Genomic DNA, 12184 nt, shown 5'->3' with positions numbered 1-12184 from the left:
GACAGTTGGCGAGGTGATCTTTTCATGAAATTGTGCGCCCTTTTTTCTCCAAACATACCTTTCCTCATCGTGGCCAAAGATGTCTATTTTAGTAGTCTATTTTTTCATCAGTCCACAGGACTTGTTTCCAAAAATGCATCGGGCTTGCTTAGATGTTCCTTTGCAAATTTCCGATGCTGAATTTTGTGGTGAGGATCCAGGAACTGGTTTCTTTTGATGATCTTCCATAATGATCATATTTGTGCAGGTATTGCTGCACAGTTGACCAGTGCAGAGGCTGTGAAATCTTTATGAATTTCCTTTGTTGTCAGACGGGGAGTATGATTTGCCTCTCTATCAATTCTACGAGCAGTTGTCTGGGAAGGCTTTCTTGGCCTTCCAAGTCCAAGCATTTTCAGTCCAGTGAGATTAGTTACATAATGCAGAAAGGACAGCTGAAGCTTTGATTTTTTCCCCCAACTTTGGTTTGCCTTAAAAAACTGATGTTTGTATCTGCATCACAAACAAAATAAATTATCCTAATAAGAAGTGCAGACCTCACACCTCAGTTTAGTATCTCCACACCCATGTTTCACACAATTCCAACCACACCTCAGGTGTGCTGCAACATCACTTAGTGATCATCTCTAGAGGGGCGTCGCTCTGAACCGCATTACTGAGGACAGGAATAGAAACAGCGGTCAACAGGTAATCCACTTTGTGTTCCTCCCGCGATTTGTCGTAAGGAGTCATTCTCTCACACATACACACCGTTCCTCTATATGCGTGCAACACATACAGTCATTTATCTGAGAGGGTCAACACTAACGTTTGTTAAGAAGAAGCACCGCCCTAATTTAGCCATAGACCAATTTCGTGATTGGACCAGAGGTGGTGATTGGAAGCTCTGGCGCGTTTTCTTACAGGACAGATAAGCCGACGGACCCGCCCAGACTTCTCGGTGACGTCACGAAAGGACGAATCGCTATACCGCGGGGACATTCGGCCTCTCCGAGCAGCCGGTTGCAGCCAAGCGGAGGCGCCATCTTAAGAGACTGACAGAGTGAGTGCAATTATTCATTTAATAACATGTATATATTAAATATTACATAGCCTAGTCCTTTTATGAAGCACGTATTTCTACGGAACTGATCTATCCTGATCGTTAACGCGACTTCTCCCGTCTTCTGTGACCTTCCACCTTGGAGCGGTCAAGTTAGCTTAGCACGTAATTTAGTTAGCATAGCAATTTGGCTAGAAAAGAACAGACAGACAGCTTTGGGAGTTTTAGGTTCGTGTTACAAATAATTAATAGCAGTTTCCAGTAAATTGTGTGGACGTTACATTATTATTTGAGTAGCCAGCTTAGTACTAGCTATGTGTTCAGTAGCGTCAATGTTAAGGTTAGCGTTTCCTTTTCACGGTCATTCAGACGTCAAAGTAAGCTAACCAGCACGTGACATGTGAGTGAGTGTGAGAAAGAGAGAGAGTCGGTGGAGGTGGATTGCGTTGCCAGTCACCGCTGCCAGTTAGCTGGAACCTAACATAACTTGTTGGTCGTTGCACCGCAGCTCCGCCAGCAGGCAGGACACCACCATGTACCCGACCTCTTTGACGCAGCTGGCCCGGGCCAACCCGTTCAGCGCTCCCTTGTTCTCCCTGCAGAAAGTGGAAGAACCCCAACAGAGCCTTCATGGACAGAGGAACCGCAGACTAGCAGCAGCCGCCACCGCAGACGGTAACCCCGGCGTTAGTCCGAAGGCAGGCTAAAGTGCTATTGTTAGCTGCATTAGCCTAGCCGACCAGATTCGCCAACTTGTAGCAAACTTCACTGCCTAATTCTGCATAGATACATTTAGCGTTAGGTACAGTGGTTTTGGTGCATGTTGAACGTCACGGTTAAACGCATTTAATTGGTATGAATGACAAAGTATGAGGTAGTTGAGACAGTTAGCTGCCAGGCCTTTGCTGCATGTAAGCTAACGTTACCTGTGGAGGACAAGGAAGGACAAAGTGGCATCTTGACTTTGCACTGCAGCAAACTGTATTTGCCGTGTCGCACTTTCTTTCAGATAACGTTTTTGAATTTTAAATGAATGAAACTTTTAGTAAAGATCTGTCATTTTGTTACATAATGGAACACTGGTTCAGAAATCCATTCGATCGCTGACAATGGGCATTTCAGGGGTTGTAGAGAACAAATTGTCCTAGCCTGAACTTGTTCCAAAGGCTTGAAAAAAATGCTTTGACATCAAACTGTAATGCTAACCGTTTAGTAACAAATATTCAGTTCTCCCATTGAAGTTTGTAAAATATCTGTTAACTAGTCTTCAGTGCTCAGCAGGTTTTAGCTACAAGCCTTGAACTTCTTCACCCCCACAGTCAATGATCAGCCATTTGTTGGAGAGGTGTTATCATATTTTGGAGTTTTAAAATGATTAATTTAAACATTGTATGAAAACACCAGGTTGTGAAATGAAGGTCATGCACCCATTTCATGATGCCCTCATGTTCACTATTTGTCCTTTTTGCATTTTATGAGATTCGCTTTACCCTGACTGCAGAGCTAGCTCATAACAGCAGCAGTGGCACTTTTAATTGTTTGTAACATTGGAGTGGATCAAATTTGATATGACTAGAGCGATATTCTAGGGGTTACATGGCATTGTTTTCAGGACAAACAGTTGCAGGTAGGCTAGTAATACCACGATCTATTGCATAAGGGCGACACTGGTAAAAGTGCCATCTTAAAGTATACTTGTAGGGTCCTATGAAATCTGTTTCAATTTTTTCCAAAGTGTTTTGTCCTACCTTTTTTAATTCTGTGTTTCACAGTTTTAGGACAGTGTGTCACCAGGAAGAGTGTCGAAGAGGTGGATGAATAACATTTCAATAAGGCAAAATTCAAAAGAGTCAAAAAGAGTTTGCTCTCAGAGAACCTCCTCAACACGAGACACTTAAACATATGAGTGTAGTTTTTTCTTTCTGTTCACTTGGCTTAAGTGCTGTGAAATGATCACTTAAAATGAAAGGGAAAACCCTGACGATTTTGATAAATACCTTGCATCCACCTTTTGGATTCAGCAATATTCCGCATTCTACAGCAGATTTTGTTATTATTGTCATATTTGTCATATTCTGTGAATCCGTTCATGTTTTATGCATTGCTGAAATCTTGCAGCCGTACATTGTCTCCCTAGTGCTGCTTTTGGCATGTCAGAGTCTATCTTAAAGTGAGAGCACAGATGAGCTGTTTATCCAGCTGGATTGTTCATACTCTTGGACAGTTAGACGTTCAAAGACTCTCACCTGTGTTTCTTCAGAGGGAGACAGTTGTGAGTTCGGCTCTCAGAAGTATTTCGTCCTGTGCGGCTTTGGTGGGATTCTGAGCTGTGGCACGACACATACAGCTGTCGTTCCTCTCGATCTGGTCAAATGCAGAATGCAGGTCTGTCTTCGGTGTCTTGTTTTTTTTAACGTCTCGCCTCATCCACCCATAACAGTGTTGTTTTTGTTTTATTTTTTTTGACAATGCACCAATTTGCATGGGAGACATGCCGTCAACTCGGTTGTGAAGTTGTCTGTCATTGTGGATTGATTCCCATGATTGTGACTTGTTGGAGTGATCGTAATGTGGCTGCATGATTATGCACTAGTGTTCCAATGTGTTCACTGATTCTGCCCGCCTCATCGCCCTCAGCCCCCACTCAATCCACAGCAGAGGAGTCACATAGGTGGAGGTCAGGGTGGACCCAGGAATGATATGTCCTGAATGGTGACTGTTATTTGACACTATCAGGTGTTTGCCTGTTAGGACAACTTGAATGCATAGATGACATATGAGATATGCAACACATGTTGCTGACATTATCTGACAGCCATTGATTGTTCATTAACATTTGACTGATTGACCTTGTACTGCCAGGTGACATATCTACTAAAAGCCATACATTTGATAAGGCTCAGGCATTATGGTATAGAAAATCATGTGGTATGAGTGTAAAATGCAATAATGTACCTTTAGTGGTGGCAATCAATCACCTCAGCCTTCTTGTTTTTCCTTAAATGATTTTATTCACAAAATTGCAGTGATGTTCTGCACCACCAGTGGCTGCGTGTAAAGTAGGAGAAAAATTAAAAACGTGGTGGTATACTCTAGAAAAGTGGTGCAGAACACCACTGTGGTCCTTGAAAGTTCATACTTAAATCACTTGTGTACAATAATTTTATCAATTTTGGGTGTGTTATCTGAATAAATGGTGGCACGTTAGTGGCAGAGCCATCTATAATGGAAGAGGTCTGGCAATGAATTCAAACTGTTCACAGATGGCACATAGGCAAACTGTCCTCACAAAAGGTTTGGTAGTTTTCCTCCTGCCGTGACAACTCTTCAATTATGTGGCTCTGTTTTTGGTGTTGATTTTTGTCCTGTTTGCATGTGATCCTGCATGTTGCATGTTGTGTCCCCTCCCTTCTACCACAGAGGATGTCAGCTGCGAGTTTGGCTCCTCAAAATACTATGCCCTGTGTGGCTTTGGTGGTATCCTGAGCTGCGGCATCACACACACAGCAGTGGTGCCCCTCGACCTTGTCAAGTGTCGTCTGCAGGTTTGTATGGAAGGTCAACCTCACAATAGCAACAAGGAGTCAGTAGCTCCTTCAACCTCTCAGCCCCATGGCCCTCATGTATGATCTTCAGTGCTGTAGTTGCGCACAGAATTGAAATCACTTCAAAATGCTTTCAAAGGGCTGTAGAAGAGAAACCCTATTCACTACTTTTGTTTTTGCTCATTGCAACCTATACATTAAGTGTTTCTGCAGCCTTTCCTAAGGTTGCATTTTTGTCTAGATACCTGTCATGGTGTTGTCAGAAAGTCTTGGAGTTTTCTGAACCTGTTTAAAGTTTGCAGTTTAAAAATTCCCCCACTGGGGATTAATAAAGTTTTATCTTATCTTAAAACCTCTAAATTGCAGTCTAGAAAGTTGTGCTTTCAGCAAAATTAAGTTCTACTGCAATTCCCTCAAGCACTTAAACATGTGTAAGGAAAAACCAGAGTGCAAGTAGTGGCCTACTTAAGACTACTCACCCCAGGAACATCTAAATATCTGCATAGAACATAAGTAACCCAGTGCTGACAATTTTTTACATGTTTCCTCACACTGTTTTCACCTCCTCAGGTGAACCCAGATAAATACAAGAGCATTGGCAACGGCTTTTCAGTGACTGTAAGGGAAGATGGTGTTAGAGGCCTGGCAAAGGGCTGGGCTCCCACCTTCATCGGCTACTCCATGCAGGGGCTGTGCAAGTTTGGCTTCTACGAAGTGTTCAAAATCTTCTACAGTGACCTGCTGGGAGAGGTGAGTTCAGACAGAGCTGTTGACAGACAGCGTTGCATACATCTAGTCTTCACATGTCTACAGGTGTTCATCATAAAGCTTGGGGCACATTTTAAGACTTTAAACCTTAACTGGTAATGTGTTACAGCTTGTATTTGTCATTAATCGACTCGACTTTGATCAAATTCTTTTTTTCACTAGATTGCAGTTAGAGATGGTTATTTTCATTCAGGAACATATGCGTTATGTTTCCTGGTTGTCCAGACATGCGTACATTCACCTGTCTGTCCCATTCTCATGATTGTGATATTTCAGGGATGCCAGTATGGAATTTATTCAAATTTGGCACAAACATTCACTTAGGCTCAAAGATGAACTGACTAAATAATGGTGGGGAAAGGTGTGTGTATATAGAACAATCAAGACATTTTCTGTCCAAAAGGTCATCTTCACCGTGACATAATTTTATGCAAAAACTCTTTTCTGGCCATTATTCAACACCATAATTCAGGAACAGAAGGCGAGATTGTGACCAAATTTCTCATTTGGTCTGATACTGAATTGGTGAAACTAATCTGGGGTGGCTCAAGGAGATAGAGCTGTCGCTTCTCCCTGGAATCATACATAAGTCAACATAATTTCCTTTTTGCCAAAAAAGACACTTAACTGGCTTTTACTAAATTCATTCAACATCTTCACTGCATGAGTCTGGAGTGACATGGACGTAAACTGCAATTCAGATGCAGATGCTGGTCTCTTGGTAAATTAAGGCTGTTATCTTGTATATAATGTGCAGTGTCCCTGACTTTATGCAGGTAACTATTCTAACATGATCTGGAAACTACTTCTGTTGTGATTTGGTTCTATTTAAATAAAATTCAGTTGAATTGAAATCATATTGCGTATGTTTTGAGTGGCAATTCCTTGCCATTTGTGTCTTTCTGACCATTTGTGTGGTTTCACCCTATAGGAGAACACCTACCTGTGGAGGACATCATTGTATCTGGCTGCCTCAGCCAGCGCAGAATTCTTTGCCGACATTGCTCTGGCTCCCATGGAGGCTGTCAAGGTTCGTATCCAGACCCAGCCAGGCTACGCCAACACCCTCAGACAGTGTGTCCCCAAGATGTTCGCAGAGGAGGGACTCTGGGCGTAAGTGTGATACCTTCTCACAATTTCTCAGCATTCAGTTATCAGTCATTATCGATAAGTTATTTGAAAAGTATAATGGGTTATTCAGATATAGTAATGGTGGTCATGTTGTAATAAAAAGAAAATGGATTTCTGATGACAGCACGCTCCTTAGATCCACCTCTGGAGGGTGCTGTGCCCTGTGCACAGCTCCTCAGCAGCTTTCTGGCTGTACAGTTGGGGGTGCTTGAGTCATTGGCGTGTGAGAACAGTCCACCTGTCCCCCAGCCCACATGCAACACTGGCAACCCTGTCTTCTGCAGACAGGGAGCTCCCAGTTCTGCAAGCCTGGGGGATGGACATGCTGCTGATTGGTGTGTGTGTGTGTGTGTGTGTGTGTGTGTGTGTGTGTGTGTGTGTGTGTGTGTGTGTGTGTGTGTGTGTGTGTGTGTGTGTGTGTGTGTGTGTGTGTGTGTGTGTGTGTGTGTGTGTGTGGTAATTTTCAGTTTATCAGTTAGTTTTGGTGATATATTTTGACTTTTTCCTTTAAAACAGCACTTATTACTTCTGTATTGCCTGTTTATTACAAGAGCACTTAACAGTAATACAGTTAAGATGGAATCGCTTTTTGATGTACTTACATGTGTACAAGAATGTATTGAACTGGTGTGTAGATATCTTGAACACTTCATGCTTTGTTGTGAACTCACATTTCCACTCCTTCTTCCCTCCACTCTAGTTTCTATAAGGGTGTGGTGCCCCTGTGGATGAGGCAGATCCCCTACACCATGATGAAGTTTGCCTGCTTCGAGCGCACCGTGGAGCTGCTTTACAAGTTTGTTGTTCCCAAGCCCCGCAGTGAGTGCAGCAAACCTGAGCAGCTGGTGGTCACCTTTGTGGCCGGTTACATCGGTGAGTAACATCTAAACAGGACATTACTAGTTCTGATGGTTGAAAGAGTCCAGTGCTCTGATGTGTTTGTTTGCTCTGTGTCTGCAGCTGGTGTATTCTGTGCCATTGTGTCCCACCCTGCTGACTCTGTGGTGTCTGTGCTGAACAAGGAGAAGGGCAGCACTGCTGTCCAGGTCCTCAAGAGACTGGGTCCCAAAGGTCTGTATCTACACTACAAGACAATGTCAACAGTAACATATTGTAATCTTGGGCTTTGACCAACATGCTCCTTAGATCCACCTCTGGAGGGTGCTGTGCCCTGTGCACAGCTCCTCAGCAGCTTTCTGGCTGTACAGTTGGAGGTGCTTGAGTCATTGGCGTGTGAGAACAGTCTACCTGTCCCCCAGCCCACGTGCAACACTGGCAACCCTGTCTTCTGCAGACAGGGAGCTCCCAGTTCTGCAAGCCTGGGGGACGGACATGCTGCTGATATGAGACTAACTGACTGATAAACTTAGTCATCCTAAAGAAAACACTGTAGCATTTGTTGCTCTAACAGGTCATTCAAAATCCCCCAAAACATTAAAACTGAACTACCAACACTGAAATTTAAAATATTCACCCTTTTTTTTTCTTGATCAAAATAGACATCCCCATCTTAATTATTTTTGCTGTAAACTGAGAATATATCCCACTTCTGTTATGTATTTAATATTTTTCCATGTAAATGAGATTAACAAAATGTCAAACACGTTTTGGTGTGGATTCAGCACCAGGTTCAGGCTTAAAAAGGCTTGTTTCCTTGTGCACTAGAAGACACGTAGAAAAGTAAAGAACTATGTGACAAACTAAACGATTTAGTGCTCCCTGCCCTGTGCAGAGTAAGGTGTGAACCACTGAGTTTACTGGGGGGTTGGAAATGTGCCTGAATGATGATCTGTTTCTGTGCGTTTTCTATTCAGGTGTCTGGAAAGGTCTGGTTGCCCGTATCATCATGATTGGTACTCTGACTGCCCTGCAGTGGTTCATCTATGACTCTGTCAAGGTGTACTTCCGCCTGCCCCGTCCCCCTCCCCCTGAGATGCCAGAGTCATTGAAGAAGAAGCTTGGCCTCACAGAGTAATGCCCCCCCCCCCCCCGCCACCACCTCTCCACTGAGCTGCAGTCTCCATGTGAACCCCAAACTTCCACATCGCACACAGCAGTTTTCTATATTTAAGTTCTCTGCTCCTGCTGCTCTGCACAGAACACAGGGCTGCTACTACTCCTGTATATTTAAAACAGAAAAAACAAGGAGAAAAGATGGAACTGTCACTCTTGGTGTATTAAGAGTCAGACAGAAAATATTCTCCAGTAGAAACACCTGTCTGGTTTTATGAATTCCTGTCATTAGAAAATTGTTGAAATTCTAATAAAAGAATTAAAGTCCCTCAAACATTGGCTTTCAGTTCCTCTGTTGTTGTTTTTTTTTTACATTAACTTTAATCATATCAATAGGTTACAAGTCTTGGATTAATCATTCAGGTAATGTGACCTTCTGTCTGTAAATAAGTCATATCATGATTCAGCACTGAAGGAAAACCCACATTTTGTACTTCAGCACCATTACAGTAAATGAAAAATATCAATGAAAGGGTGCTTTATCTACTGTAGATCCATTTTTCAGTCGAAATGGCCATCCCTGAAATATTTTCACATTGATGTGTGTGGGGCTGGTTATGCCTCAGCGGTGGAAACAGCTGTGGCTGCAGGCGTTGTGGCTTCATGTTGTCTGCATACAAACATTCCATTCTGGTGAATGCAGAGTTTCAGGCACACCAGGAGGGAATTGGTGCAGACTTGCCACAAATGTCGACAGACTCATTGATTAACTGATTAGATTGTGGTAGTCAAACATCAAGGTCACTGTGACATCACAAAACACATTTTTGGCCATAACTTGAGAATTAATTCACTAAGTTTCATATAAATGTCTCAGGAAAAAATGAAGTGATGTTTAATATCAATATGGCCAAAGGTCAGCTTCACTGTGATGTCATGTTCTATGAAAACATTTTCTGGCCGTTATTCAACTCAGGAACAGAGGGAGATTGTGATCATATTTCACATTTGGTCAGATTCTGCCTTGGTGACACTAGTCGTGGGCGACCACCTTAAAGCTGCTGATCGTATAGATCTGTGCTGCCGGATTGAAGATGTCTGAAGCATCCACGTTTCTTGCTGCAGCATCCATATCACCACATGCTCATTGGTTGTGCTAATACACTTAATACCTTTTATTAAATAAAAGTTTTCACTACAGTCTGTGGACACATAGATGTCACTACACCTTGACCGGTTGGTGGAGGCATGCAACCTGTAATTTACTAACGCATGAATTGTGCAATATATGTGAATTTATCGTAAAATATTAAACATTCACCACTTAAATCTAAAAAAGTTTTTTTCTGATATTATTTGGCAGTACGTATTAACACATACTTTGGAATTTGATGACCTGTGATGGAAACCACGCTGCTCCTGGCAGCCATTGTTGGTTCAGGACCTTGGAAGTGGATCTGCTCGGTTCTCTCTCCTCCGTCGTCCTACCTGTGACCCGGAACTGGATCTCAGCGCGCCATCTTCTCAGTTTCCTGAATGACACGTCGAGGAGAGAGCATAGGCGCCGCTGTAAGTTACCGTTTGTCTCTGTGGGAGGCTGACACAGCTGGATGTAGACCCCTTGGCGGGGACAGGACTCTAAAATCCTCGTTTTCCTGTTGAAGTGAGATAATGAAACCCCTAACACGGCTGTTTTCCACCACTAGAGGGCACGCTTACTCCACAAGCCACTCAGTGGGGACGCAAGGAGTATTCTGATCCTTTCCTTCAGAAAAATATTACAAATTACAATATAATAAACTCCAACATTCAATATCTCACCAATGTGTTTTTAAGTTGTTAGAGGATTTCCTTGAAAGAGGAGAGAGGTTGGTGCAAGAGTTCTCAAACATTCAGCCTCGCTGAAGGTTTGGTCTATCTCAGCTTTTTGTAGCTTTGGCTGGATTTCATTCTGGATTTCATACATCCACCGTACCTGCTAGTTAGTATTGTATTATACCACCACTTCCTCGTGATGCTAGTAGTAACGGGTCCCTTGGTCAAATTTTAGGGGAGGAGATAGCCGTCATGAAAGTCACACACAAATTTTCAGATTGGGTTAGAAGCAGCTAATGTGTGTGTGAACAGTAATGTATCGCAGGGAAAGAGGAAGGTGAGCAAATTTACCTTGCCTGGGTCTGCTGTCGTTAGAATCCATTTGTTTGCTCATAAAATAAGCTGTTTATACACCGGCAACGACAGTGCTGTCTTCTGTTGGAAAAAGGATGCATCTCAGTGAATGTTTGTGCCTAACAGGCCTGGCTGACAGGGTGAGGTTGCAGGGGGTCATAGGAAATGGATTCCATTTATGTGTTTCTGAGATCATAATGTCATTGCTATCTCACTGAATAATACATCAACACTATGAGAGACAGAAAGGTTCACAGAGATATGATTTGCACATCTGCTTTTCAGTCTCATCACAACCGTAATTTCCACATGTAACCTGTAAATTTGTTCCATATTTGCGATCTACAGGCCCGATGGCCCGTCTGTTAGCATTGTTCTTGCTGCTGACTCTCATACAGCTTGAACACTATCTGTGGTCTATTTTCTGGCTCCATCTACAAACATATCTGACTGCTGATGGAAACAGCTGTTAGCTCCATCAGGGACAGTTAGGCTTTGGCCTTTATCATCAGGTCCAATACAAACTATGTTTCCATCCCACTTTGCAAATATTTCAATTTTACGCACCAGCAACCCCTTTCAACCTCCAGCTTTAACACCTTTTCAGCAGGATTTTTCTCAAAAAGCTATTTCTATTTTGCCAGATATTACAGTCATGATTTTTAGGTTTGATTGACCAGGGGAACTTTTACTGCACTCAGATCATTTTCAGCTATGTACATATACATTCCTCTCAGTGTTTGGACTCTGACAATATGCTTTGCTTTTCGTATTATCTTAAGAGACTGAAATTAGGAGTGGGAGGGTATTGAATTGTTTCCTTCTTGTTGAAAAGAGGATCGTCTGACTTTTTTAGGAGAGCTTGGGAGGATCTCTCCATTTTCTCATACTATATTTTGATTTTATTTCATTCTTCAATTGTGAGATTTATTGTAAAATAATTATGATAATTAAAATCTCATAATTTCATCAAAAAGTTGCAGAGGACACCAGTCCTGTCTCTATATCAGGAATTTACAGTATACTTTTCATTGCAGTCCGGTAGTTAATAGCACCAGTGCATCAGTTTTGAGCAATTGATTTTTGTTTTATGTTGTTCTTATTATTCAGTCTAAAATGTCAGATCCCTGCAAGGGCTTGATTTTGAAACTGTCACCTTTTCATCCCCCTTGAGGTTGCAGGCCTGACTTTAATGATAGAAACTCCCTGACAAACTAATCAAATGGCCAAATCCAACTGCCATGCCTGGGCCTTTTGGGGGCCCCTGGGAGAGTTGTCCTCTTTTCCCAGTTGATAATCCAGCCTTGTCAAAACGGCAGAAAGGAGTGTAGGTTTTGATCATCTCAAGATACTTGGACTAGTTTATACTTTCATTGATCTCACCATCTTTACTTGACAAGTTCAAAAGTGAAGCAGGAAAGTGTCAACAGCATTCCACAGTGAAAAGGAACAGGATGGAGGGGACAGCATTGGCAAGCATATTAATCTGTGCATTCATGCATCTAGCCATTGTCCTTCTGTCCCCGTGCTGAGATTTGGAGGTCACGCTGAAATAGCAAACAGTGTTCCTGGTCAT

General features: G+C 42.6%; 1 protein-coding gene and 2 non-coding genes across 4 annotated transcripts; all 3 read left to right on the top strand.

Annotated features, from left to right (window-relative positions):
- Positions 1-905: 905 nt before the first annotated feature.
- On the top strand, positions 906-8773 carry slc25a3a (solute carrier family 25 member 3a). Of its 2 annotated transcripts, none has more exons than XM_041964254.1 (8): positions 906-1042; positions 1551-1717; positions 4463-4587; positions 5158-5337; positions 6287-6468; positions 7187-7359; positions 7447-7557; positions 8301-8773. In XM_041964254.1, the coding sequence occupies exons 2-8, from the start codon at positions 1576-1578 to the stop codon at positions 8459-8461; spliced, it is 1074 nt and encodes a 357-aa protein (XP_041820188.1). In that variant the 5' UTR covers positions 906-1042; positions 1551-1575; the 3' UTR covers positions 8462-8773. The 2 variants fall into 2 exon arrangements, with proteins under 2 accessions (XP_041820188.1, XP_041820189.1); XM_041964255.1 differs by lacking the exon at positions 4463-4587 and adding an exon at positions 3303-3427.
- LOC121626117 lies at positions 6609-6811 on the top strand. The gene has a single exon (XR_006007943.1). It is a non-coding gene; the product is annotated as a small nucleolar RNA SNORA53 (small nucleolar RNA).
- On the top strand, positions 7619-7821 carry LOC121626116. Its single transcript, XR_006007942.1, has one exon. It is a non-coding gene; the product is annotated as a small nucleolar RNA SNORA53 (small nucleolar RNA).
- Positions 8774-12184: the final 3411 nt, after the last annotated feature.

The sequence above is a fragment of the Chelmon rostratus genome, chromosome 22 (genome assembly GCF_017976325.1).
Source record: "Chelmon rostratus isolate fCheRos1 chromosome 22, fCheRos1.pri, whole genome shotgun sequence".
Classification (NCBI taxonomy): Eukaryota; Metazoa; Chordata; class Actinopteri; order Chaetodontiformes; family Chaetodontidae; genus Chelmon; species Chelmon rostratus.
This window is presented reverse-complemented; position numbering and strand designations above follow the sequence as displayed.

What these genes read in the sequence shown, in the direction of transcription:
- slc25a3a (XM_041964254.1), top strand. Translation starts at nt 1,576, where the DNA reads ATGTACCCGACCTCTTTGACGCAGCTGGCCCGGGCCAACCCGTTCAGC. An exon ending in GCAGAGGAGGGACTCTGGGC is followed by an intron (nt 6,469 to 7,186) that starts GTAAGTGTGATA and finishes CCTCCACTCTAG; the next exon opens with TTTCTATAAGGGTGTGGTGC. An exon ending in CAAGAGACTGGGTCCCAAAG is followed by an intron (nt 7,558 to 8,300) that starts GTCTGTATCTAC and finishes TTTTCTATTCAG; the next exon opens with GTGTCTGGAAAGGTCTGGTT.